Raw genomic sequence first — 26321 nt, forward strand, 5'->3', positions numbered from 1 at the left:
ATCACTGTTGCACATTGTCAACTAGGCAAGTTGATTTCACAATCGCCCTTTTCCAGGTACCAGGAGAGCGTCGCATTCTTTCTTGTGTTTCATTTTTTCCCCGTTCCTTTTGTTTTGGGTCGTAGAAGCAGTATCACTTTCAAGAATGTGGCTTGCCATCTGAAAGCAGCAGGTATTGTGGTGTAAATGGTCACTTGGTTTTTTGCACAAATTGACTACTGCATTGGTTGGGTCATCGCGTCCTCCTTTTCGGTTCACCTAATTCTCCATTAGATCATGAGCTTTCTGTCCAGAGTCGATGCCTGACATTTCTCAACTTGCTGTATTTCTTGGACTCTTTTTAAAGACCGAGAATGGATGAGGAGGGAAGTCGTCCAAGCCGGTCAAGAGCAATACTGCCTCCTTGAAATAGAATAGATGTGTATACGGACGTGTGCATATCAGATCTATGGAAAGCTGATGTGCCTCTGATGTATGCAATTATGTTTCCGGCTTGTGAAAACTTTTCTCCTTTTGATTGCCGACTGTTCCTGGGTATGCGCATGAGATGTATCTTGAAGGGCCTAGTTTTTATTCTCCATGGTGACTGCTAATATGGTTCGACAGATTGGCAGTTATGGATGGTTGTCAATGCTGACTTGCTTGAAAACCATAAACTGGTAGAAGCTACCCCATTTAAAGGATATACTGATGGATTATTGTCAGGCTCTACTTGCTCATGAGTCCAGTCCAGGCTTAAAAAATGGCAATCTGAAGAAATGCCCATCTATCCTCTTCATTGTTCCCAATATAAACTGAAGAGCATGGTTGGAATCGTACTCATTGTAAGAAGGATATTCTGTTTTAAAAAGCCATAACCCAATGAAAAGGTGCAAGGGGATTGTCCATTTTAAGTCTGATGCCTATCATTCAAAACAATGAAGTCTTCACCTGAAGTCCAACCACACTCTCACAACCGATTGAATGGAGCTTAGATGAACTGTGAAGTTATAATCTTATCAGTAAACATACACGTGTCGGGGATAATTATAAGTTACGCCAAGAGAGAGGGTTGTGCTGTTATATATACCTTCCATTTCTGTGAGGATCATGTGATTTTTCACTTCATTGTGTTTTTGGTCCATCAAATCAAAATATACCTGACAAGGAACTAATTGCATCAGTAATCATTTGAGCACTATCTTATCTCACTTGCAGACAGAACAATCTTGCTGATAAATTCATGATACAAACTATAGTTGATCTCTTTTGACCCATATGTATATAGTTGACCTCATTGATTGCGCATCTTGCTTCTATATCATTTATCAGTTTGCCAGCGACAAGTATATGACGTGAGGGCTCCATGTTATTCGCTTTCTGAAAAGCCTCACACTCATAGTTGAAATGATATACTTTGAATGTGACTGGTTTTAGTTATTTTTGCGGAAGAACAGCTACAAATTTAGCAGCAGAAAACTTCTGCTCAGAATATTTCTTTTGCCTTTCCAGTTTTGCGTCGTAATCGGTGCAAGTGTCAAACTTGCCTTGTGGAAACACAAGTTTCAAGATTGAGAGTTGAACTTCTTTCCCTCATTTACCGTTCTTTATAGAAGGTAGTACTACTTGAATAGATTCTTGGCAGGAAAAACTAATTTTCTGTTGGGAAGAATATTAATCCTTTGCATGGTTATTTCTTAGAGATTGCAAGGTTCTTTTTCTGCTGCTATCTGCTTCTTCATGCACTTTGAGATGTTTATTGTAATTTGCAGCTTCAAGGAGTACAAGGATTGTAAATGCACTGTCCAGGATCCAGCTTCAAGATGGATACGTTTCCTACCGATGGGACCGCAAAATGCATGAGTTGCTTTTGGTTCCCAATTCAAGCTGCTTTCTCTCCATACTTTTCCTTCCAAAAGCCTCTGATCAGGTTGCATCTCGTTATAATGACCTAGAAGACACACTTGCTAGAGCAAATGCTTGGCTCAATGCGTCCCAGCAGTCTGGGGTACCGATTGTCTTCATGAACATACAGACCGAATCCCTGCTTACCAAGGTAAACTTCTGATTCTTAAACCAAAATTTCACGTTAAAAAGCTGCATGTGTTTGCCTTACAAGTTTCTAGGGCCACTTTCTTGAAGCATTTAAGTAAATCAAGGTACTTTGTCCATTCATATATTTCCGGATCTTCAAGTTGTAGTGACTATGAAGTCAGGCTCACAGACACTTGGGTCCATACTTGTCCATATGACTGCCGTAACATATTTCCTGAGATGGTGTTTTTTTCTCTCTTTTTCTTTTAGATTTGGAATTGATGTTGCTTCGAATTACTGTGTATATGGATTGTTACAGATATCAGGAGAGACGGCTTCTTCCACTGTAAACGCTAGCTCATTATCTGACTTGTCCAATCTCGCCAATGCTAGTCTATACGGGTTCGAGGACTATCATGGGGTAGACATTGGTGTCGTGAGGGCAGTTCGTCTCTGGTTTGCTGCTCTAGGAGGAGAGTTTCCTATAGAGATTAAACTACAGGAAGGTGACACAAAGCTTGGCTTCGCCATAAGCCGAACAGAGGAAGTACGGTATCCTAATTTCTCATGCCTCTTCTGATACTTATAACGTTTTTCATACTTTTTAAATCCCACTTCTTTTTGTACTATTGTAAAATTTCAGGGGTTTATTTATATATCAACAGTCATAGATGGTGATGAAAATGTACCCTCAACCCGGTCAGGGCTTAGCAATCTGTATCGCGAGGCGACTAGCTCATCTAGGCTTCTTGTCGTCTCAAGAGTATCGAACCAGAAAGTCCTCCCTTGGATTGTCTCATCGACTGGAGCAGTCCGATGCTATGACACGGTCTCTCTGAGCCAGAAGCTCTCCTTGCACCGCCATGCCAAGGTGCCCATCCTCATGCACATCTTCCTATGGGACCGCTCGCTCGTCCCCATGAGCAGAGGCAGCTCGAGGTTAAGGATGGCCCACTCACGGCCGCCTGCCATGGCCTTGGGACCACCCGAAGCACACTTGTCGCAGCAACCCAATGAGAACCAAGTGCAGCCTCTGCCTTTCGATTTATCAGACGACGACATTGTGATCAACGATAACCCGCAGTACAGGCTCGAGCGCGACACGGCTGGCGAGGCGTCCTTTAGGTTCCATGATTTTGCTCTTCCAAATAATTGGGTCTGAAAAAACCGGCTCCATACTCGATTCCTAGTTTATCACAATGTGCACATAGGTAGAGAGGAAAAATCCCCATGAGGATATATGTATTCTGACTATGTTTATTTTTCAATACTTGAAGAGGAGGGGAAAAACTTTTACTGTCCCAAGCATATGAGCCATCACTGGTGACATTTATAGCTGGAAAACAGTTGTACATAGCTGCTAAGCCTGGAAGGCAAAATTTGGTTTGTGTGGAATTCCATCTATTTTGCAGATTGTTCAATTTATTCCGACCATAGGTGATCTGTAAAACTTACTGTCCTATGGAGAATTATAGACAACCGTAGGATGAATTGTCAGAACTGGTATATTTCTAGTCGCAGCCGAGCGTGAGAATAGACCGGCTCTGAAGGGCGCGGTGCTTTCTGTGAAGTTCATGGAAAGTTGTGGAGGTGATGGAGTGTGAAGTCTTGAGGCTTGCTATTGACAAAGACTAGAGACTGTGAACATCTTTGTTCTCTTGCACAGTCGATCGATTTGTTTAGTTATACTGTCTTTCTGTTGCTTACGTGTTAAATGTCTGCGGATGATTTTTTGTATTGGAGTAGGCATCATGTTAGGAGTGAAGGCTAGTTTACTTGATCAAATTAGTGAAATCAGTATATTAACAGGGTATGTCAATCCACAGTCGATCATACAGATACTGAGTAATAAAGAAACATTGATTCGACGACTTGGCGGCATGGTGCGGGGTCCTAGGAAATGTCTTCTTTGTTGAATATGTCTGAAGCAACTATGGAAGCAACAAGAGCAAGCAAGAAAGATAAACTAGTGTTGCAATCGAGAGGAAGCAGAGGGCCAGGGCAGTTCGTCAAGAATTGAGCTCTTTTCCTGTGTCTTTTCCATGAAGTAACGCTAGAAACACCTTTGATTTCTGAAGCTGATCTCAAGTGTTCCCTCATCCTCCGTTAGCAAAGCTTAGACTTTGGCACGGCAGTAGCTGTAGTTGGTGGAGCCGTCCTCTCCGCTTCGCTCCAGATACTACTCGACAGATTGGCTTCCCGCAGGTTGATAGACTATGTCTGGAGACGGAACGACGAGCAAGTTCTGCTGAAGAAGCTAAAGGCAAGCCTCGTATTCTCTGAGCCGGTGGTGTCTGATGCGCAGCATAAGCATATTACAGACCTGACTGCAAAAGGGTGGCTAAACCAGCTAGAAGAAACCGTTGCCGAGGCTCAGAATCTTTTGAACGCTATTGAAGACAGAGATTCACCGAGGAGGCTAAGAGGTGGATCGAGAAGCAAATTGCTAGAAGACATGCTCGACAGATTAGAGCCTCTGGCAAGGCAAAGAGATGCCTTTGGCGTCATAGAACTGGGTGCACAGACATTGCACACGTCCCCGACGACGTCTTTGATGCAGGAGCCTAACATCTATGGTAGAGACGAAGATATGGAGACGATAGTCAGCTTGTTCTGTCCGATGATGATGCGCCGGCTGACCCAATATGCGTGATTTCTATCGTCGCTGTCCCTGGGATCGGGCTTACTCACTCTGTCTACAACGATAACAGAGCGGAGGAGTATTCTGACTTCAGAGTTTGGATCTCTGTCTCGAACAGGTTAGATGTTTATTTGAGGCAAAAGTACAGCAAAAATGTCAATATTTATGTACGGCGCTCACTTTAGATAGCTAATATTTTTTTTTGGATAACTTAAGTACCAAATCGGAGAAAAAACGATCACCGAAGTGCCAATTCCGATCAAAAATGATTATTTAAGTGCTCATTCAAATCAAATATTACACATGGCATTTTTTATTAAATTTTTAATGTTATGTGTCAATTCTTTTAAAAAAAATCAACCCATGTGGCGTTCACGTGGACGCCATGTGGTGGTTCAACTTAAAAATAATTATTTTTTTTTAAATTAAGCAGAAAATAGCCTACAAAAAAAATAAAAATAAAATAAAATAAAAAAGGAACCGTAAGTTTGCAGCCGCGAGAGTTGTGAGCTCTTGCTGCGGCCACCCCCACCATCGCCGGCAACGGTCGGCGAGAGGTGGGGGATGGCCAAGGGGGGGTCATCGAACCCTAGCGACCCCTGCCAAGGCCTCGTCGGGGTCGGTGAGGCCCGACCGTGGTTGGCCTCGCAAACCCACAGTGAGGTCGACCTTGCCTAGATCTGGGCAAGGTCGACGGGGCTAGGCATAGCCGGCCTCGCCCAACGACCGCTTGGCAAGGCTGGCCATGCCCCGCTACGGCGAGGCTCGACCTCACCTAGATCCGGGTGAGGTCGGCCTCGTCGTGGGTTTGCAAGGTCGGCAACGGTCGGGCCTCGCCGACCTCGGCGAGGCCTTGGCGTCGACGAACCCCCTCAGCCATCTGCCACCCCTCATCAGCCGTTGCTTGCAATGGTGGGGGCGGAGCCCTCGCCGCTGCACCCGACTTCTTCTTCTTCTTTTTTAAATTTTTTGACTTTTTTTTAATGTTTTTAATGTTTTGCTTTTTTTTTATTGCTAACTCGGAAGTTCCGGCGAGCCACGTGGACGTCACATAGGATTTTCGGCGAAACTCGTTGGAGTTGGCACTGAAATAACCATTTTTTAAAAAAATTAGTACTTAAATAATTAAAAAAATATATTGATACTAAAATGAGCACCTTACACAAATATTGACACTCCCGTACTTTTGCCGTTTATTTGAATACCAAAACGATCCCAGAAGCAATAGCTATGCTGACTTGGGATATTAAGGACCTGAATCTTCTTCAACCGAGACTCAGAAGAACTAATCGGCCGGAAACTCTTACTTGTTCTGGATGATGTTTGCACCGGGCACCGCACGGAATGGACCACACTGCGAAGTCCTTTTAGATGGTGACTACTCACAGTGATATCACAGCAGCGATGACGTGCACGCTGCCTTCTTTACCATTTGAGCCCACCATCGTGCGCAGATTGCTGGCTGACCTTCGCTCAACATGAGTTAGATAGTGGACGTGGTGCTGCAGATCCAAACCTAGAAGCAGTAGGCAGAGAATTGGGGTTCAGTTCTGTTCTAAACCAAACCGTGGGGAGTGGATAGAAATCTTGACGGATAGCACATGGGATGCATCAGATGATCTCCTTTTATCTGCATTACATAACGCCACTCATGTTAATGATTCTTCTGCTTAAAGATGCGAGAGGCTCTTGCGAGCTACATGGATAGTGCTACTTCCGCACGTTATGCAGAACGGGCGGCTCATTCCGAGAGGGAAATTTTTTAGAGACGGCACGGATGGAAGATAAGGGATACGACCTTTGACAGCCGGCCTGTTCAAGAAGAGAGTATGCACCCGTTGTTTTCTGTCAAGAGGACATCGCTCATGTGAATTCACTGGACATGTTGACGGGAAAGGTACGTGATCTGTTATTTCCTCTTCACATGCGGCCTCTTCCGCTTTCCACAACACCGACCCTTCATTGGGGCGCGAGGTTGTGTGCTGCATGACGCAGGAAGATCGAGATAACGCATTGAAGGCAAGAGCTGTTGGAAAAGCTGTAATATCGGGGCCCTTACGGATGTTACGATCGAAACGGATTGGAGTGATTTTGACATATCCTGTTTACGGATCCAAACTCTCACCAGGCATCAGTGTGGAAGAGTGCATTAGAGCCACTGCAGGGTTTGTCGAGCGTTTCTCTTCCTCGCAGCATTCTTTAGCATCATCAGGATCGATCGAATGAGCATATGGTCGTCTCCAAATCATGGTTTCTCTGAAGAACTGACTAACAAAATGTTTGACTGTTAAAAGAAAGCACCTGATGATATGTAGGTTAGTCCATCCAATCAGGCGTCGTTCAGAGAGAAAGTGTTCCTTATTGGGCTGACACTAACCACGCAGGTATCGAGATGCGGCATCCTTGTCTTGGATCCCAGCCATTGTCGCAGTGGTGATCGTTGCCATCGGTTTTTGTTAGCACCATGAGTGCTTCATGCTGCGGCAATTCACATAGTGAAAATCAGACAAGCCTCGCTAAGAATTCAAGGATTGGAAGTTCTACTGCAAGTTGCAAACACGGCCAATTCCCAGGTAATGTTTTCAGGGAACTATCATAAGAGCAGTGTGGCTTGTCCACTTCCAGGTGATGACAGGTTTTATGCTAACCGCGATTGATTTTCTATGTCAATAACAGCTGCGAGCTGATGCTTCAGAGATTAAGCAGCCCGCTTATATCATCATCCGTCCGACAAACACAACTCCCTGCATCATCTTTTTTCCTTTTTTTTTTTCCTTTTTCATAGCTCTGGTACGATCAAGGGATCGAATCTTTACAGAATATGTGCTTTCATTTTCTGGCAGAGACTCTAGCCATGCTCCTCAATACTGAACCCACTTCAATAAAAAGGGGCTACGTTCAGATTGTTCAAGCTTGTGGCAGAAGGCAGATAGCATTAGTAAACAAAACCCTCAAATCACCAAATTCGCCAGTCATAACTCAGACCATCTAGAAAGTTGCCATTGCCAATCACAAGTCATTAACATATGAATGTTACTTGGACAGTTCGAGATCGAGTTTCATAATTCAGCTTTCAATTCATGAGAGTTTCCAGGGAGAACTATTTGCAGGTCAAACAGAAAACTTCTGGCATGATTGGCTACCCACAAGGTTTACGTAAATTTCTGCATTCGCACAAGAAAGGAGTAGACTTAAATTCGATCCTGAACATTGTCAATTCCTTGGAATCATCTCAGTGATCAGAAAACACAGTTACAATCATGTGATTTTCTATTGTTCTCCAGACAAACCAGACCATCATCTTGTCTTCCAAGAACATCAATTCACAGAATCAAACCCATGAATACTGAAAAGCACAGAAATTTGCCAGTAAGTCAAAGGGAAGCAAACCCACATTCCATTAATGGCCAAACATGTACATCTGCATAACACCGATTCAAATTCTTCATTACTAAGCTAAAAGAGAAATCAGCCTCGCCTGCTACAATCAAAACATCCCCTGTAACGATGACGATCTAACCACATTTCCTTTTACTAAGCCCTCTCTCCTCGGATCCTCCTGGCGAGCTGGATGTCCTTGGGCATGATCGTGACGCGCTTGGCGTGGATCGCGCACAGGTTGGTGTCCTCGAACAGCCCGACGAGGTACGCCTCCGCCGCCTCCTGGAGGGCCGCGACGGCGCTGCTCTGGAACCGGAGGTCGGTCTTGAAGTCCTGGGCGATCTCCCTCACCAGCCGCTGGAAGGGCAGCTTCCGGATCAGCAGCTCCGTGCTCTTCTGGTACTTCCTGATCTCCCTCAGCGCCACCGTCCCAGGCCTGAACCTGTGCGGCTTCTTCACGCCCCCGGTCGCCGGGGCCGACTTCCTCGCCGCCTTGGTCGCCAGCTGCTTCCTCGGGGCCTTGCCCCCGGTGGACTTCCGAGCCGTCTGCTTCGTGCGAGCCATTCCGATCGGCGAACTTTCTTTCCTTTTCTAGGGGGCGGTTTTTCTTTTTCTCGGGAAAATAGAGAGAAGGCGAGTGAATCTGCTTTCTTTCGCGAGTGAAGGAAGATATATAAAGAAGAAGAAGAAGAAGAAGCGAGCGAGGCGGGAGAGGCAAAGTTTCGTGATTCGAAAACGTTTCGAGGAGAGGGAGGAGATCTGGCCGTTCGATTGTGGACTGATTCGACGGGTGAGATCTGTTAAGACTGGAGTCATGCGGATCGCGATCCGTCAGGACAGCAAAGCGACCAATGGGGGCGCGCCCGGACGAAGTGTCGCGCGGGATGTCGCGCTGGGGTGTGAAAATTTTTGACTGACTAATTTGTTTTGCCTTTGACAAATATTTGGAAAGGTTATCTCTCTTCAATAAGTGGGAAAAAAAATTGAAATTCCTAGTGACAAATATGACTAAACAATAATAAAATATTAAATTTTTTATTGCAAGGGAAATGTCATGTCGAAGAACTCCTCAAACATTTGCTAAAACAACATAAAAATCAAAAGGATGAGAGATGGAGAGATTAGGCCCCAACTGTCCGGAGCGGCGGCCGCCATCGGCCACCATCAAGAGAGGGGAGAGGAGAACACGAGGTGGTGGTGAGGGGTAGTCAAGCTACCTTGGCAATGGTCCGATGTAGTTGTCGGAGCCCTCGCTCTTAGGTGGCACCACCCTCATCAATAGACGACTTGCGAGTTGATGAATCGGCATAGGCAAAACTGGTGTCAATGCTTCCAAGAAGGTTTCGACCGATGTCGAGTTTGTTGCTTTGCCCACGTCTCTCACGTAGGTCGGATATATGATGCTTGATTTTGATCGTCCTATGAATTCTCCCTCCAATTGGGGTAAGCAGTAGCTGATTCAACCACCTACTATTTTGTAGTAGTAGGAATGGATGGTAGCAATAGCTAATGGATGCCAATTCTGGATTTGGACAACATTACCGGGTGACCATAAAAAACTTCACGAGGTAAAATTTGATAAGCATCTAGCGAATGACCATAAAGGGACGGTGGCGACCATCGCCATCAGCCCTTTTAGGTCCTTGGCCACGGTCATGGTGGTGGTGGTGGTGGTGGTGGTGGTGGGTAGAAGTGAGGGGGCTCCCAATCTGGTCCAATCCCATCTTGGAACAATATGAAATTTACATATTGACATCTACAAATTTGACACTTTTACATTGACTGTGTTGAAGTGGAAAAGCTCAAGTTACAATATGAAATTCCACAAATTTTCTGTAACGACTCGTACCCTCGATCCTCCCTCTCAAATACCGCCTGCGGTAGTAGCCCGACCTTAAAACCTCAGCTCCGACACCCTAACAAGTGCATGTCACTTACCTAAAAAAAGGTCAACGAAGAGGGGTGAGGTAACTCAACAAGTCAGAGTTCTAAATCATCGATTAAATTGTATAAAGAAGTGAATAGGTAGAAGTGTTTAACCAAACAAATCACTCGACATGCCCATCTCGCTCATCACGCATAATATTCATGTACTCATATGTGAATGATGCTAATACATGTCATGTATTCGTGCACTCGGTTTAACGTCTCGTTCCACCACAAAGACGGGTCCAGATCACACAACAGGACCGCTCAAATTACACAGTAGGACTACCTAGATCACACAGTAAGGTTTTCCCATAAACTCCATGGGGTATAACCGGGCACACAGCCCATTCATTTGAGTTTTCCTCAATGCCGCTCCTTGAATGCATGTTTATGCTATGCAACATTCAACATACCAAGGCACATTACCAAGCAACACACGTTAACATACGCATACATTTCTAATAGCACTTCTAATTTAACCATGATTGCCTCAATCGTCATCAATTAGACTATACCACGTGATGCATTTGTTCCCAACTCAGACTCTTGCTACTTTTTACTGTTCATCAGCCACATTCACAGACCCTATTATTCTTCCAGCAAAACTGGAATCTGTACATTTCAATCCTTCCAACTACTTGTCCAACAAGGGTCCATACCTTCACGTCTTTGTGATGCTACCCCTACACTAGCCCAGTCAACCTAAGCATCCCATTCAATTAACCACTACTGCCATATCATCAAGTCCCCTCCCCACTCGTGTCTTTCAACTACTAGATCTTTAGTTCTTTACATTCTAAAACCTCACTTTGTCCCTCATTGTCCCCTCTCGGCACCGAGACCAACATTTTTTTTTTGCGGACTCGTGCTCTTACGTTTCGGTCACCCAAGCTTTTGTTCTCTGATCGCACCCGCAAATTCCAAATTTCCGATCCTGACATATTTTCTCGATGATTCCACAGCATTTCACGCTCTCTCGCACATAAAATCAGTCCCGGCGCCACCCATCCGCAACTACCGGTGACAACTCCGCGACAAACCAACACCCGAGACAGTCCAATTACGTCCATAAAAACTAGTTTTGAACAACGGGCAATGCTACAATGCGACTGGACAGAACCCGACTAAAAGCACCCGCACACTAACTTCAGGAATTTCAGTCGGAGAGGACCCAATTTAGTCGCTCACATCCACTGCAGCCACGGCACAGAATTTCACCTCACCGTTGCACCCACAGAACATGCACACGCCCCCTTTTCCCTCACAAGCAGCCCCAGCACCCCCAACCGAAATCACCCAACTCGTTCGTCTTCCCTCCACCCGACACCCATTACATAATCTAGTAAATGGGTTAGAACCTTACTTGCCTTGAGGAGTGGTAGTAGCTGAGTTGTGCGTGTATCGAGTAGAAGACGGCAGAAAACGTCGGTCTTGGTTGTGCAAACGTTGGTTGAACGAGAGGAAGTCACTAGTTGCTGGCGGTGCACACGAAAAGGGAAGGAGCAGTCGGTGAAAAGAAGATGCAAATGTGGTCTTCTTTTAAAAAGATAGGGAGTCCGATGAGCTGGAGTTTTAAAACAAACTGGAGAAGAATTGCTGGATTTGGGCCAGGTTTTGTTCAATGAGGGGACTCCAGAAAAGAATGGGCCTTCGTTCCATTAAGACCTAAAAGGAAAGGCAGTAATGGTTTTGGGCATGGTCCTACCTGGCCCAACTGTTAAATGAAGGAATGAGCAGCCCCTCCTCCTTCTGCCCTTTAATTTGTGCACCTAGGCCGGTTGCGAGTGGTCCACAAAGTTGGAGGCCTATAAAACGGGGGCGTTACATTTTCACAAGGTAATCCATATGCCACGATCGCTGCAAATACTAAGAGATCTCCATTGAGTTATTCAAGTTCATTTTCCATTTATCATGGAATTCGAGTCCAAGTCAAAGTAACTCGATAGAGAGCATCATATCGAGTTGATCTTATGTTTGGTAATGGTCATAAATAGAGTTGCTCAAAAGCTCGGTCGTGCGATTATTTCAGGTAGAAGGAAAGTGGCCATTGAGATAATTGGCCTCGTGGGAAAAAGGCTTAGCTGTCTTCTATGAAGTCACAAGTTTGATTCATGTCGTGGGTGAATCTCTTTTATCTCGTTCTGTACTACTTGCTGGGGAGGATGTAGAACCCGGGTCGCAATTGGTGCGGAGTAGTCATAGGTCAATCTGGATGTTTTGTAATGGGTGTGAGATTCTTACTGTCGATGAGTCATTTAGTGTTGGTTACCCGTCTCTGCCATTTTCACTTAGTAAAATTATAGCTGAAGCAGCTCACAAATCTAATTGAGTTTTTTATTATATTATCGATTCATGCTTTATGTACTATAACGATAAAGCTGCACATGAATTTCTACTCTTCTTTTAGTTCGTATCTAAAATCAATTTTCTAAGTCGAGTTGAGCTCAATATTAAGCATATGATATTACATTTCTCTGCTTGAGCTTGAGATAGGGCAACTAACTTGAATTCAATTCCAATCCGAACGTTATGTTTCCTATTCTCAAGTTTTGTTGAGCCCAAATACACAATGCACCATAATACCTCAAGGAAGCCGCTAGCCTGACGATCGACAAGTATTGTCGGTTATTTATGATCACGTGATCTCTCAATTAATTGGTGTTTTATGTAAAAGAAGCGGTGATGATGTGTGAATCTATGGTTGAGAGTGTACTGATCCTAATAGTATTGTCAAAGAAGTATTTCGCAATACCTCAACTCGACTAAGCTCAACTGCACCTCTACATTAGGCCCTAAATCATTTTGAGCATTGCTAGAACGTCGTGGCTTCATACTCGATAATTGTAATAGTACCAAAAAAAAAAAAAAAAGGTTCAGCTAGATAACGATACAAGATAACTTACGACCTTAAAAAATAGGTCATAAATACATTTCTTAATCCATATTTGATAGGTTGTATTGAATGGGTCATGAATAGGTTTAGAATAATGAAACACTTGATTTGGGTGTTAAACGAGTTCATAACTTACTCCAATCCACCTAGACTCTCTTTTTACATTTTCTCGCCATCATTCGATCTCACCCTCGCTCACTCCTAAATATGGGTATGAGTTTTCTAAATTGGGTTAAATATGCAAATATTTGAGCAATATGTATTGAGTTAGGTATGAATAACTAGATTTGTATTGTAAGAAAATGAGTCAAAACGGAGTAAATTTATATCGGGTCATTTTCGATCGGACCCAAACCCGGCTGACTCGATCTACCAATTTGACGGGTGTTTAAAGTAGTGCCGAATGCCATTGGCTTTACTAGAGATGCTTATCAAGTTACTTAATAAACTAGTCAACATAATCAGTACAAACACATATCAAACTATACATAAGTACACATATAAACTACCAAAAAAAAAAAAGCTGACGGCCATAAGGGAATCTGCTTTTGCCGGAAAGCGAACAAACCGGGAAGGACAAATCGCATAGCATTACACGAGGAAAGCAATGGACCAACTTTTTCTTATTTTTTTTTTTTTCACTTCGAGACTGTTCTCTTTCTAAGAAAAATGGTGAAAATTGCAGCATTTCGTAGTTCTAAAAAGCGAAATGCCAAGAAGAACAATAGTTTACATGTTAGATCGAAGCGTCATGTCGCTTTCGCTTTCGCAAAAAAAACAAAAAAACAAAAAAACCGAATTTCGCAATGTGTCTTGGTCGGACCGATTCGCTTCGTTACTGTTTTTGTTGTCCTCTGTATTCATCCTTGGGGCAGAAGAGCATGATTCGAGCTTTGAGTAGGGCTCCAGTTCGGGCTTAATTCAAGTTTCGAGGTGATACTAGATGACTAACTAAGTCGAGTTGAGCCGAACTCAGAGTTTGTTGAGAACTCATCTGAGTGGAGCTTGAGTTTGGAAAATCAAAGCTTGAACAGGCTATCGAGGCTTCAATATCGAGCTTCGGCTTGGATATCGAAGCTCGACCGATCAAACTCGAAGCTTCAGATCGCGAGTGGTATGGAGTAGTTATGTCATGATGGGTGTGAGACTCTTGTCGCAATTATCGTCGAAGAGTGTCGCCCCTCCCTCGCCCTTTTGTATCTATCAATTAATAAAAAGTTTCGGTAGAGTCGAGTTGGGGCATGCAGCACAAGATTGAATGACATTGAGCTTGAACTTGGTATAAGAATTTGCACATTTGTTTTTTAAGTGCGAATCTAAGATCAACTTTCTTGGTCGACATGAGCTCAATGTGAAGCGTGTGAATCGAACTCCGATCTCAACATTCAATCTCCAATTTTCGAGTTCCGTCAAGCCCAAATGTACGATCCACCATACCATGGTTCGACTTAGCTCGACACACCTTCATCTCGGGCCCTCACTTGCTTTCTCGCCCCGGTAAAAATGCTGTGGCTCCACCTCCGATAGTCGTTACGACATGGACACCGAAACAGGTCGGACGGGGACAACGACACAAGGGAACTCGCAACCTAGCGAAACTAATTACCGTGGTTAAGTTAGCAGCGGAAGAGGAGGGGGGATGGATGGCCATGACGGAATCCGCTTTTGCTGGAAAGCGAACAAACCGCGGAGGACAAATTCCCATCGAGGAAAGCAATGAACAACCTTTTCTTTCTTTCTTTCTCTGCTCGGAGACAAGTCTTTCCTAAGAAAAGAACGAATTTGCAGCACGAAGCGAAGCTCCAAGAACAAATTATAAGTTTATAACCTGATTTTAGATGGAAGCGCAATGTCTCTTTCGCCTTGCGGAAAAAGGCAGAATTTTCGCCGATGTGTCTTGGTTGCATCGATTCGTCTTTGTCGCTACCTGTGTTGTTCCTGTAAAATTTCGTTTCGGGACAGGCGAAAAGAAGAAGATAAAAAGGCTGCGAAGCCCTTCTCCTTTCTCGTGTTTCTACCCTGTCTTTCTAATCTTTGAGAGCGCGAAAGGCATCGAACAAATTAATTCGGGGTCGAAGTGAGCCGAGCCGCTATTCGAGTTCGACCCCCGGGTCATACTCGGCTTCGTCGTTTTTGGGTCCGTTGAGTCTAGCTTGAGTATTTGGGAGGGTTGGGCTCGAGCTTGCTAATACCTGATTCGAGCAGATCTTGTGTGAGCCTAATCGAGTAATTGCCAAAATGACTATACTAGCAAATCATCAAAAAATTGATGACTAAATTGGCTAAATCGAAAATTTTAAAACTAAATTGACGGCCTTACGACAAATTTTATGAATTTTTGGACAATTATTCACGCAGTTTATTTCTCTAATTCTTTCAATACTTTTTCTTTGGCATGCGACAGTAAAACAAAGCTGGTCATGCTTTTTCTTCATGACTAGTCAAAGTCCGTCGACGATGGAACTCCCCACATTGCCTGGAATGGACCCAACTATTCAACCTATCTTCGTGCTACATCAAAACGAACGAAGTTTTTTTTTTTTTTTTTTTTTTTTTTTGGTCGGAAACGAACGAAGTTTGTCGGCCGTTTAACATTGAAGTTCTTCAAAAGTTGGCAAAAAGGTAACAAAAAGACAACAAAAAATGAATTATTTCGAACCGCACATGGAACCAACCCAAGTACATAAGCAAGCAGTTGCTAGTCTACGAACATGTCGCCGGCCTAGGTTACATTATTATTATTTTTTCCTTTCGATCTTCCTTTTATTTTTCATTTTAAGATAGGTTATTGATAAGGTTGTCTTCAAAGCTTGGAAACTTTAAGAGTAGAAGGTCACACCAGACGGCTTAATTATTGGTGACGCCTCTTGTGAATAGTATGTAACATATGGGTGCTGGAAGTGAGTAAATTGTTGGATCAAATTGAGTATGCAACAAGATTATACCATATCGGGGGCGAATCAATTGCAACGAATGTAGTATTGTCCTTATTGTTCTTAGGTTGAGACGAGGAATGAGCGAGGGGACCGGGCCACTTGGTCCCATGCCACGTCTCCGAGTTCATCCAACACACATCGAATGTGCGTTGTGCCCTGTATGTCTTTACACATTAGATATAAAAGCTCCATAAAACCCTAACTCGCTCAATCCTCCCTCTCCCACTCCCACCCTCCTATTGACAAGGCTTAATGATTTTCATGAGCCTTGGGTTGAATTCTCTGTCACAATTTGGAGACTCGGCTATATCAGTCAAAACTAGATTAATTGATATTAATGTAATATGTTTGAGATTAAATTGGTCAAATTAAAAGGTTTAGTACTGAATCGGTACCAATACAATAGGTTCGGGACTTTTTTTACACTTTTCTCCAAAATTACATATTATACGTCGGACTTTATATTACGAACAACTATATAGATAATCATCCTATCCAAGCATGAAGCAAGAATCTACTCCAATAACTTAACAATTTATGTCATGTTTGGTCATTAGGATAAAAATCAGTATATAATATATTTTATCATATTATATATTTGGTAGATGTCCATGATAGGATAAAGAGAGATATAGAGAGATATATATATCATAAGGGGGTGAAACAAACCCGGATTGGATTTTTTCAATAGAGTTGACACGAGTATAATCTGATTTTTTTTGCAACCACCGCCTCTCCTTCGCACCGGGCCGCCTCTTCGGCGGCGGCGATTGCCAAGTGTGTGTTATGTTTGGTCGTCGGGATAAAAATTAGCATATAATATATTTCATCATATCAAATATTTGATAGATGTCCATGATAGGATAAAGAGAGATATAGGGGATATGGCCCATATAAAAATATCATAAGGGGGTGAAATAGACCCATATAGGATTTTTTCAATAGAGCAAACATGAGTAGAATCAGGGTTTTTCCGCAACCACCGCCTCTCCTGCGGCGGTGATCGCCATGTGTGATCGAAGCGGGGTATCTCCACGATCTCATTCTTTAATCGATATTTTGGGTGATATGAGATCATATCCCTCATTCTTTAATCGCTTGAACTTTTTCAACATTCGAAAGGGGTCTCGATATGTTATGAAGAACTCGGGGTTGATCATCAACTTTCAAGGTGCATGAGTGCGTATCCAACTTGCAAAAAAAGACTAAATAATTTTGTGGTTCAGCATTTGTTTACTCACTCGACAAGACAATGAGCAAGGCCAGCATGTCATTCTCAAAGGATTCGACTCCAAATAAAGACTCTTGGTTCTATTGGATCTGCTCGATCGATGTTGTGCCCGAATTTAGATGGCACATGCCTATACTCGACAATAACTCGCTCATCAGAACTCATCACTAAATAATTCTTAAAGCATTCTGATGTTTCAGAAAAGCAGTCGATCTCAATTGCGTCTTGCCTCTACTTATCAAACTTTATATCTGCAGTTCACCAAATAATAAATAAAATATGATAAAATCATTAAATTTCTTATCTTATTCAGTCTTACGTGGCAAGAGATCCAAACGATCAAATGTAGCAGGTGAATGTTGTCTTACCTATCGATCTTCCCCCTTGCTAGTGGAGCAGGTGAATGTTTTCTTTTTCTTCTTTTTTGGGACATGATTGAACTCAAGGACAGACCCAGACAAACAAACAAAAAAAAAAAAAAAGGGAGGGGTTCGGTATCGATCGGAAGTTGCGTTTTGGCTTTATAATGGAGGTTACGGTTCTTTGTCTCCTTCCCCACACGCAAGCCCTAGAGCTAAAGCATCCAAATTGCACATGTAGATATGACAACAAGCGGTAGGCCACAGCCAAAGAGCAGTCCTCGTTCCCCTTCTTTCTTTCTTTTTCCCTCGATTTACAATACATTTCAACATGAACATCGACAACTTGCTGTGATCGAATTACGATTCCATTTGGTAATCAAGACGGCGTCGCAAATTGAGTTAGGTACTCGTGCTAGGGATGGGATTTTGGCTCGGTTTCGGGATTCGTCATGTCTCGAAATCTCTAGTATAGATTATCTATTTCTTTCTTTAGCGAAGTGGGTGTCTTTTTATCCAGAGACGCACTTTCTCATCGGTTCGGGGTTTTCCTATCCTTTCCGGCTTGGAAACAAATGATCGTGGGTTCGAATCCTGTCCCGAGAAATTCGGATTTAATCGGAGGGTCACTGGGGCGGGCTGCCGGGCGGGTTCCCCTCTAAATAACCGGCTAATTTTGGCCGTGCCCATGGTCATAAAAAGGGAATTTCATTGGAAAATTTTCGGATGTTAGGACCAAAAAAAGCAATGACAATATGTGAGTTTTTGGATGATAGCTGTCTTTATGCGAGAGTGGAAGGAATTATATTCACTCTGTCGATGTTGTGGTGGGATGAACAAAAGAACAAGTTCAGTAGATTCCTTTGTCGATAAACGCATGTCGGGTGTTGGGTTTTCTCTAATTTGCTCATGCATTATGAAAATACCACGTGGCTTTGTCTTTTTTTTGAAGGAAATGAATGGTTTTGGTTGTTTTGAACGTGACAACTCGAAATGATCAAAATGGACAGCAAAATAAATTTCATTTGAGCCCACTTTTTTTTTTCCTCATTTAAATTTTTTTTTAATGATTCGAAATTTTTGCTGTACTCTAAATCTTGTGACCACGTTGAAACGTCACGTAATTTATCTGTAACTTTGCAGCCGAATTCATAACGGATCGATTTTTCGACCCAATTTCTCAGGGGTCAATTTTCAACCCGAATTCACGCTCGCCACGCTGGAATAAAAAAACGGTGGGGTTTTTTCTTTTTTCTTTTTTAAGGTTAAAATGCAAATGGGGTTCTACCCAACTGAAAAATTGAACCTACTACTGGTAAAAAGTTGTACGCTGACATATTATAAAACATAATGTCGTTGATTGAGCAAAGATTGAAGAAGCTTTTTGCATGTGGAGGTTGACAAATCCGGGTAGCTTTTTGGTAGGAGGGGGGGGTGGTTGGCTTAGAAAGCTAAAAATTTTCAAGTAGATTAGACTAAGGAAGTTTCTAATAAAGTTTTGATTTTTTTTCTAAGCGAAGTGGTTATAGAAAGGAAACGGACTCATTATTCAACATTTTCCCCCGTCCTACCTGGAATTCCATTTCCAGTTATATTATTCCTAAGTTAACCTCGTACTATGTTCTATTTATTCTCTCCCAAAAATGCCCTTGCCTTCCTTGCAAGCTATTCCAAAATGGACCAGCACAAAATTCTAGGACTGAGCAAATCGGACCACTCGAATCGGGACCGCCTAGACCGGACCGGGACTGGTGGTCCGGTTCCCGATTCTTGGGTCCTAGGACCGGACCACCCGGACTGGACCGATCGAAATTTTTTTTTATTTAAAAAAGTTACCCTCTCTTTACTCGTTAAGGGTGTCCAAAAAATTTTACCAAATTGAGAAGTTATTGGCACTCTCTATTTTTTATTCTTCTATGTAGAAGCCTTTTTAGTTACACTTTGTTTTATTTTTTGAAAGTAACCAAGCTCATGTGCTCCATGTTAGGAATGATGCATATTTTTCTTTTGGCATGTGTCCGGTCCAATGGAACCGCTCGGGAGCCGGACCGGATCGGGAACCGATCACTTCTACAAAATTCCAATAATTGGGACTTGAAATGCAAAAAAAAAAAAAAAAATACATATTTGGGATGTCACAGGCAATTCTAGCTTCTAGTGAGCTGCAAGGGATCCAAACATTAGGTCCCCCACTTGAGAAAGAAGAAAATGAAATTGGACAGCTCATTGGATTCTTATTTACGCTGTTACCCTCCAAAAATGCCAACTTTTCGGGGGCTTCCAATGCACTAGGACAGGAGGAAATTGGTGCACAATCAGAATGTACTCTTGAATTTTGATGTTGCAATGAACTCCATATAGTCTCGACAGATTGCAAGAACTTTGAAAACCCGGTTGCGAAATTTTTCCCCGATGCTGGCCTTAATGGGCACTCTGAGAAGGTCTCGAACACGACCCCTAAAGAGGTTAACGAAGAGCTGGAACTCGTTGCTCTTGGAGTCGGCCCTGACCGCGATTTTTGGCGAGGCGAAAGAACGATGTTCTCGATTCGGGGATTCGACGTCTTTGTGAAGCCTCTCCGGTTTCGGCTGCTAACGAGTCCTGGTGCGTGTTGAAATGAATCGAAAAGGTATGGAGGCTTTTTGGTTCCACCAGCGCAATGCATGACATGATTGCCCCCAACCCACAGCGCAAGGGGCTTCTAAAGGCCGCCAAAAGTGCACTCGAACACCCACCCACGCCATCATCCTAAGACTTTGTAGTGGAACGTATGATGATGGCCATGTAGTACCAAATGGCAATCATGGGTCACAGTGGTTCATCAGACGCTTGCGAATGTTCAAATTTGATCCAATTCAATGTCCTGTTCATCCTGACAAAAAAAAAAAAAGTCCTGTTCATCCAAAAAAAAAAGAAAGTCCTGCTGTGCACATCCTAGGAGACTTGCAAGGGGCAGTTTCGTGAATCTGCCCCCACACAGTGGCTGTCTCTTAGCTCTGGTAATGGAGTGCAAACCACTCGTCCCTCTCCCCTCTCTTTTGGCCTCTCTCTCTCTCTCTCTCTCTGCTTCACTCTCCTTCCATTTATCTTCCATGGACAGAGACAAAACCTCCTGAAGAATTGCAAAACTCTCTCTCTCTCTCTCTCTCTCTCTCTCTGTGAATTTCTGGTTGTCCAAGATTCTTCACTGGATATTATCACCATATCTATCTGCAGAACCCAATCCAGCCGTTGGATACCCACATGCCCAAATCTCTCTCTCTCTCTCTCTCTCTCTCTCTCTCTCTGAGCCATCACTGAAGAACAAATTTTCTGGGCCTTTTTTGTTTTCTGAAGGACTCTTCCTTTTGTTGTATTAGCTGGAGTTACATGCTCCACCACCGTCCTTTGCTCTGTTTTTTTTCTTCCTTCTCCCTCCCCTCCTCCGTCTCATGGCTGCGTCGACTCTGTCTCAAATATTTGGCGACCACAACAAGGGCCAGCAGGAGGTCAGCAGGCAAGAGATACAGGCCGCCATTGCCAAGGCTTTCGAGCTCCGGGCTCTTCACGCCGCTCTCATGCAGGGCAACAGCCCCGCCAACCTCAGATTCGCTGCTGCCTCCCCTGTTCCTAACTCCGCCGCCTCCTCTCATCTCTCTGCTCAAGACTACCCTGTCTTCACACCCGTAAGCTTTTTCTTCTGCTTCTTTCTTTTCTCTCGGAAATTAGTTCTTAGTTTCATATTTTTTGGCTTTTCACTGACTTGTTATTGAAGTTATGCTGCATGTGCTACTGGTGAATTTGGGTGCTTGTGAGTTTCCCTTTTCCCTTTATTTCTCCAATGCTGAGCGAGCCAGAGAATGCAAAGTTTGTGCTTTGCTTGCGTAATTGGAAATTGTGCGGACCCTTCATTGTCGCGGGGATTCACTTCATGTCTCGATTTTAGTTTTTTTAGACTGCTTTGAATTTTAAGTGGCTATGTTGGTTCGTCTGGCCTCTCTGTATGGAGTAGTGTATTCTATTCCTTTGCTTCTTTCTTAAGAAAAAGAAGGCGTAAATTTGTTGAATATTTATCTTCACGAAGCTTGATGCCCCAAACTTAGTTCCGGTGAGCTGAATTCTAAAGGTTTTGACAGAGCTATGAAGACGACCCCTTGCCAGGGTACCCTCAGATTCCGTTGAAAGGTCGAACAATGTCGGAAACTTGGGACGAAATTGGGCTGGGACAGGGGAGTATCGACGGAAGTGTTCTGTCCGACTACCGGAAGGAAAATTCGTCTTCAAGAAAGGGCTTCCATTCCCATCTGGCGAGCTTAGAATCCCACGTGTGTCCCACCGATGATCAGAAGTCGGTCACCGGCTCTTGTGCGAACAACTTGGCCATCCCCAAGACCTCCCCAAGGACCGATTTCTACAAGTCGTGCAGGAGAAAGAGCATGGACGATTTGAAATCCGTATCGTCCTGCAATAGGTGCAAGCCCGCGGTCATAACCTCCGGACCGGAGAATGTCACCAGGACCAACAAGAACTCCAACATTGTTGTGCCGCTTATGAATCCTCTCTCATCGGCTCATTCGCACACCAAGAACCGGGGAGTCTTCCTTTCGTGGTTGCTCCCTCGACTCAAGAAGAAGCATAAGAACGAGAATTCCCCCAACCGAACCGAATCCGAGGAAGTATCTCAGATTTTCAAGGACTTGGAGATGGTTTCGATCGAAGCACTGAAGAAAGAGCTGATCGAGGCAAATGAGCATAGAGATGCGGCGCTGATGGAGGTGGCTGAGATGAAATCTTCGCTGGGGGAGCTGAGGCAGAAACTGGAGTACTTGGAGACTTATTGTGAGGGGCTCAAGAAGGCTTTGAGGCAGGCGACACAATCGAAGGAGTCTCAAATTTCCGATAAGCCCGGGACGTTTCCCCCAAAGGGGAATTCCGCAAATGGGAGCGAAGAAAGCTTGATGCCGGTGAGCGAGGAAGTAATGACCGAGGGCTTCTTGCAGATAGTGGCTGAATCTAGGTTATCAGTGAAGCAATTTTGCAAAACCTTAGTCGGGCAGATCGAAGAGGCGGACAGTACGCTAATGGACAATTTGAATACGCTGCTCCGGCCGCATAAGCTTTCTCTGAACCCAAGGAACTCGAAGGCGGTGTTGTACCATCTGGAAGCCATAATAAACCAATCGCTTTACCAGGACTTCGAGAACTGCGTGTTCCAGAAGAACGGTTCGCCTAAGATCCTAGACCCTCAACAGGATCGCCAAGCGCAGTTCGCATCGTTCGTTGCCCTCAGGAACTTGAGCTGGAACGAAGTTCTGAGGAAGGGCACTAAGTACTACAGCGAAGAGTTCAGCAAGTTCTGCGACCAGAAGATGAGTTGCATCATCACGACCCTGAATTGGACCAGACCGTGGCCGGAGCAACTCCTGCAAGCCTTCTTTGTGGCCGCCAAATGCATATGGCTGCTCCATCTCCTCGCCTTCTCTTTCAGCCCGCCGATCGGGATTTTGAGGGTCGAAGACAACGGAAGTTTCGATCCGCACTACATGGAGGACGTATTCGTGGATCGGCAGAGACAGCACAGTTCAGGCCGGGTGAAGATCATGGTGATGCCCGGGTTTTACGTTCGCGATGGGGTGCTGAGATGCAAAGTTCTTTGCAGGTACAGATCAGGATCATAAGCAATTACAAAAACGGCTTTTCGCCGTCTGTACCCTTTGTTTATTCACTTGTTTTGCGATCGATTTCGACGTCGGATAAAAGTCTGTGATTCTTCACGGTGCGTGCCAATAAATGGAAAGAAGGGTGTTCTGTTTATTTGCTTCAATTCCCATCCTCGTGCAACGGTAGAACAGGAAAGCGCTCGAAGTCTTTGTATGCGAATTCATGTCCTGGCTCTTCTGGTAGAGAGCGGGAATCGTCGCTCGACAAACCGCTTGTCATTATTGACGATTGCCGCCGATTGTGTTGCCGTGTTCGAGCTCGGGACAGGAAAAAAAAAAAAACTTACCGGAGGGATGCTGGAAATGGTAATTGGCCTCCATAACCATCTCATGACAGAGCTCCTTGAAGCAACTTTCTTCGCTCACTTCCAACATTCTTTGGAAGAACTCAAGTCTTTGATCTAGTGACGGTTGAGCGGGCGGGGGCAGCGCTCCCAAAACAACAATGGGTTTAAGCTTGTGTTTAATTTGGTCGATCAAAGGGATTTGGATAGGTTTAGGTTTTGGACCCATTTTAAGGTCATATATATTGTGCTCGTATGAGAGATCATTGTAATGAGTTGTGCGGCTGTAAACCTAAATCATAGTAAAATCTCTTTGCAGGACGTAGCCGTATTCTGGAGTGAACCTGATTAAACGGTGCGTCATCTTATTTTCTATTATTTGTGTGATTGTTCTGATTCAGATTAGGATACAACCCATTAACCATTTCTGCATCATCGCTCTGGGATTGAACCGGTTTAGCCCACAAAAGCCCAACACGCCTCATATCCCAAACGGCCGAAGCTTGGTGGCAAGAACTACAGCTGAATTTGTTTAAAGAAAGCCCAAATTTTAAAGCCCAGATACTGCTATATAAGAATTGTCTCTCACTCATGGGAAAGTAAAGTATTGGGTGGTTCCATGACGCCACGTCAGCTGCCGATGTGGCATGCATTTATGTGTGATTCAATTATAGATTGACACATGGATAGTGATCGGGAATAAACATAACTTTTCTCTCTCTTTAGAGGTATCACCGGTAATTTATGATAGATGTGAATAAAAAATGGGCGTACATCGACATTTGATGTGATGCTATGGAACCACTCGAGAAGATACTCATATCGCACATATCAACGGTTGATGCGACATATGTTTATTTACTCATATCCAATTTTCTACTTAAGATCAACTTAGCAAGAAGCTAAAAAAATTTATTATTGTTTTATCTCTCTCTTCCTCCTCCATCCAGAACCACCACTCTAGTCGACCATCCATGGACTTCGGAATCTAAATTGTAATTTTGCCGCCCAAGTTGCCGCAACCTCCATCCTTGAGCCCATTGCCCCGCCATGACCGTAGCGCCACTCGACCGGGCCAATGCCGCCGTGCCTCTAGATCCGACCACCACTAGCTTGTCCATGGACGCAACAGGCGAGGTCTTCTAGATCCGGCCTCTGGATCTAAAGCCATGACAATGAGGCATGCCTTCGTAGCCGGCGATGACGGGCAAAGGTCAAGATCCCGACCGTAACTTTCATATCCGGCCATGACCGGCTAGTACATGGGCGCAATGGCCTAGGGTGGCTTGGCTTGGATGTGGCGCCAGCAACTCTACCAATGGCGACAGAAGTGGAGGCACGGACGTCCGACCCAAGGTAGCTGTAGATGGAGGAGGAAGAGAGAGAATAATCGGATTTTTATTTTGTTTTCAATGCCTATGTTTCCACGTAAATCTAAAAAATTAAATACCTGTTATCCTATATGGCGATACGAAAGCACCGAATATTTAAAGTAGAGTCACAAATTGAGACGACCTACGACATGAACTTTTTTTATTTTAATTTGATGGAGAAGTGATGTGCAATGGTTATAATGAATTACATATTTCATCGATCAAATTTTTGCGAAGCTTTTAAATAAGGCAAAGACTAAAACAAAAATAAATAAATAAATATAAAAGCCGTGAATTCATAAATTGGACCGGCGTTCATTATCAATCAGTTGGTTGCGGATCGCTTTCGCGACCAAGTCCCTCACCGTCCAACGGACGGAGGGAAGACGACGTCGCTTTCCACTTTTTCCAGCCAACTTATTTTGTGGTCCTATTGATTGAAAATCTAAAGAACTGGGCTTTGGATTTGACCCCATACCTGTATCTGTGTCATCTCCTACTTTTTAATGAACAAGAAATTAGAGGACCCGACAAGCTCCGTCAACTTCGATTCTCACTAATCGCGTTTCTATTTATCGCATAATATATGCTCGCACGTCAGCTGATCGGCGACTCTACAACGTGACCCACGACGATCGGAAGAAGCGTGTCCCGATGAGAGCTCATGGGGTCGCCCCGACGGCTCAACCCGGCGGTCTCACCCGATCCCAATCCCAATTCGATCTGAATCACGATGACGACCATGGTCGGTGTCATGTGGGGTCCATTCGAGCACATCTTTGTACTTTTTTTTGGAGGGGGGTGGGGGGTTGCACTTCAGGTTAAGGAAACTTCTGTTATAGCCCCAATTGGTGACTTTCCTCCGAGACTGGATGACGTCTCCTCATTGTTACTCTTCCTCGATTTGAGCATGGGATGGTGAAGTTCGAATCTAAAAGTGGAATGCCCTTATCCGTTTACACTCATTGTCTGTCGTGGATCTTCGCTAAATTTACACATTGACGTAATATCACGCGTTATCCCGATGCTTCATTCGTATTTTTATGTTGCGTCGCATCTTGACACCATATTGAGACGTCTCACATGCATGAACAGGTCCATGAATTGGCTACTACCAATCACCACCTCATAGCTCCATTGATGACAACGTCGACCTCCACGTGTTGTTGTCGATGGAGCCGAGGTTGCCTCGATCCTAGGCAAACCCAAGTCGATCCGGTCGAGGGCAGCCCAAATCGACGAAGGCCCTCGACGTGGACGAGGGGCCACCGTTGGTGGATGACGGTGGTCTCTGCCTAGATCGACGCCGCGGAGAGGGAGGAGCGATGGAGATAGGTGGATGTACGTGAACTTTCTCCCGTAACTTCTAGAAGAATACACGTACATTTATTCACATGACTTTTGGGTAGGATTGGAAAAAAAAAAAAATCGCTTTATGCAAAAGTTGATATGTCGTGTCTTAAACTGAGTGGGCGTATATAATTATTTTAATTTTTTTTTACCTTTGTAGAAACCAAATAATCCTTTAATACCGTGGCCGTCCGATGTGAGTAGTTAGATTAAGCGAGGATTAATTTCGTCC

The 26321-nt window shown here is 44.0% G+C and overlaps 3 protein-coding genes across 5 annotated transcripts in view; 2 read left to right on the top strand and 1 right to left on the bottom strand.

The window, feature by feature from the left end:
• The window catches only part of LOC115738285, a 7420-nt gene extending 3986 nt beyond the window's left edge, over positions 1-3434 (top strand). For all 3 annotated transcript variants that reach the window (XM_048284636.1, XM_048284638.1, XM_048284637.1), the window contains 3 exons: positions 1752-2035; positions 2333-2560; positions 2657-3434. In XM_048284636.1, coding sequence (XP_048140593.1) covers positions 1752-2035; positions 2333-2560; positions 2657-3175 — 1031 coding nt within the window. In that variant the 3' untranslated portion in view covers positions 3176-3434. The remainder of the gene's footprint in view (positions 1-1751; positions 2036-2332; positions 2561-2656) is intronic.
• Positions 3435-8035: 4601 nt separating this feature from the next.
• Positions 8036-8698, bottom strand: LOC115738286 (histone H3.2). Its single transcript, XM_030670875.2, has one exon. The coding sequence runs from the start codon at positions 8597-8599 to the stop codon at positions 8189-8191; it is 411 nt and encodes a 136-aa protein (XP_030526735.1). The 5' UTR covers positions 8600-8698; the 3' UTR covers positions 8036-8188.
• An 11714-nt stretch (positions 8699-20412) lies between these two features.
• On the top strand, positions 20413-23047 carry LOC115738284 (IRK-interacting protein). Its single transcript, XM_030670873.2, has 2 exons — positions 20413-21048; positions 21499-23047. Exons 1-2 carry the CDS (start codon positions 20815-20817, stop codon positions 23038-23040), a joined length of 1776 nt encoding a protein of 591 aa, XP_030526733.1. The 5' UTR covers positions 20413-20814; the 3' UTR covers positions 23041-23047.
• Positions 23048-26321: the final 3274 nt, after the last annotated feature.

This window comes from Rhodamnia argentea, chromosome 8 (assembly GCF_020921035.1).
Source record: "Rhodamnia argentea isolate NSW1041297 chromosome 8, ASM2092103v1, whole genome shotgun sequence".
In the NCBI taxonomy this organism is placed as follows: domain Eukaryota; kingdom Viridiplantae; phylum Streptophyta; class Magnoliopsida; order Myrtales; family Myrtaceae; genus Rhodamnia; species Rhodamnia argentea.

Coding starts and splice junctions, on each gene's coding strand:
- LOC115738284 (XM_030670873.2), top strand. CDS start 20,815: ATGGCTGCGTCGACTCTGTCTCAAATATTTGGCGACCACAACAAGGGC. Junction 21,049..21,498: donor ACTACCCTGTCTTCACACCC/GTAAGCTTTTTC, acceptor AGGTTTTGACAG/AGCTATGAAGACGACCCCTT.
- LOC115738286 (XM_030670875.2), bottom strand. CDS start 8,599: ATGGCTCGCACGAAGCAGACGGCTCGGAAGTCCACCGGGGGCAAGGCC.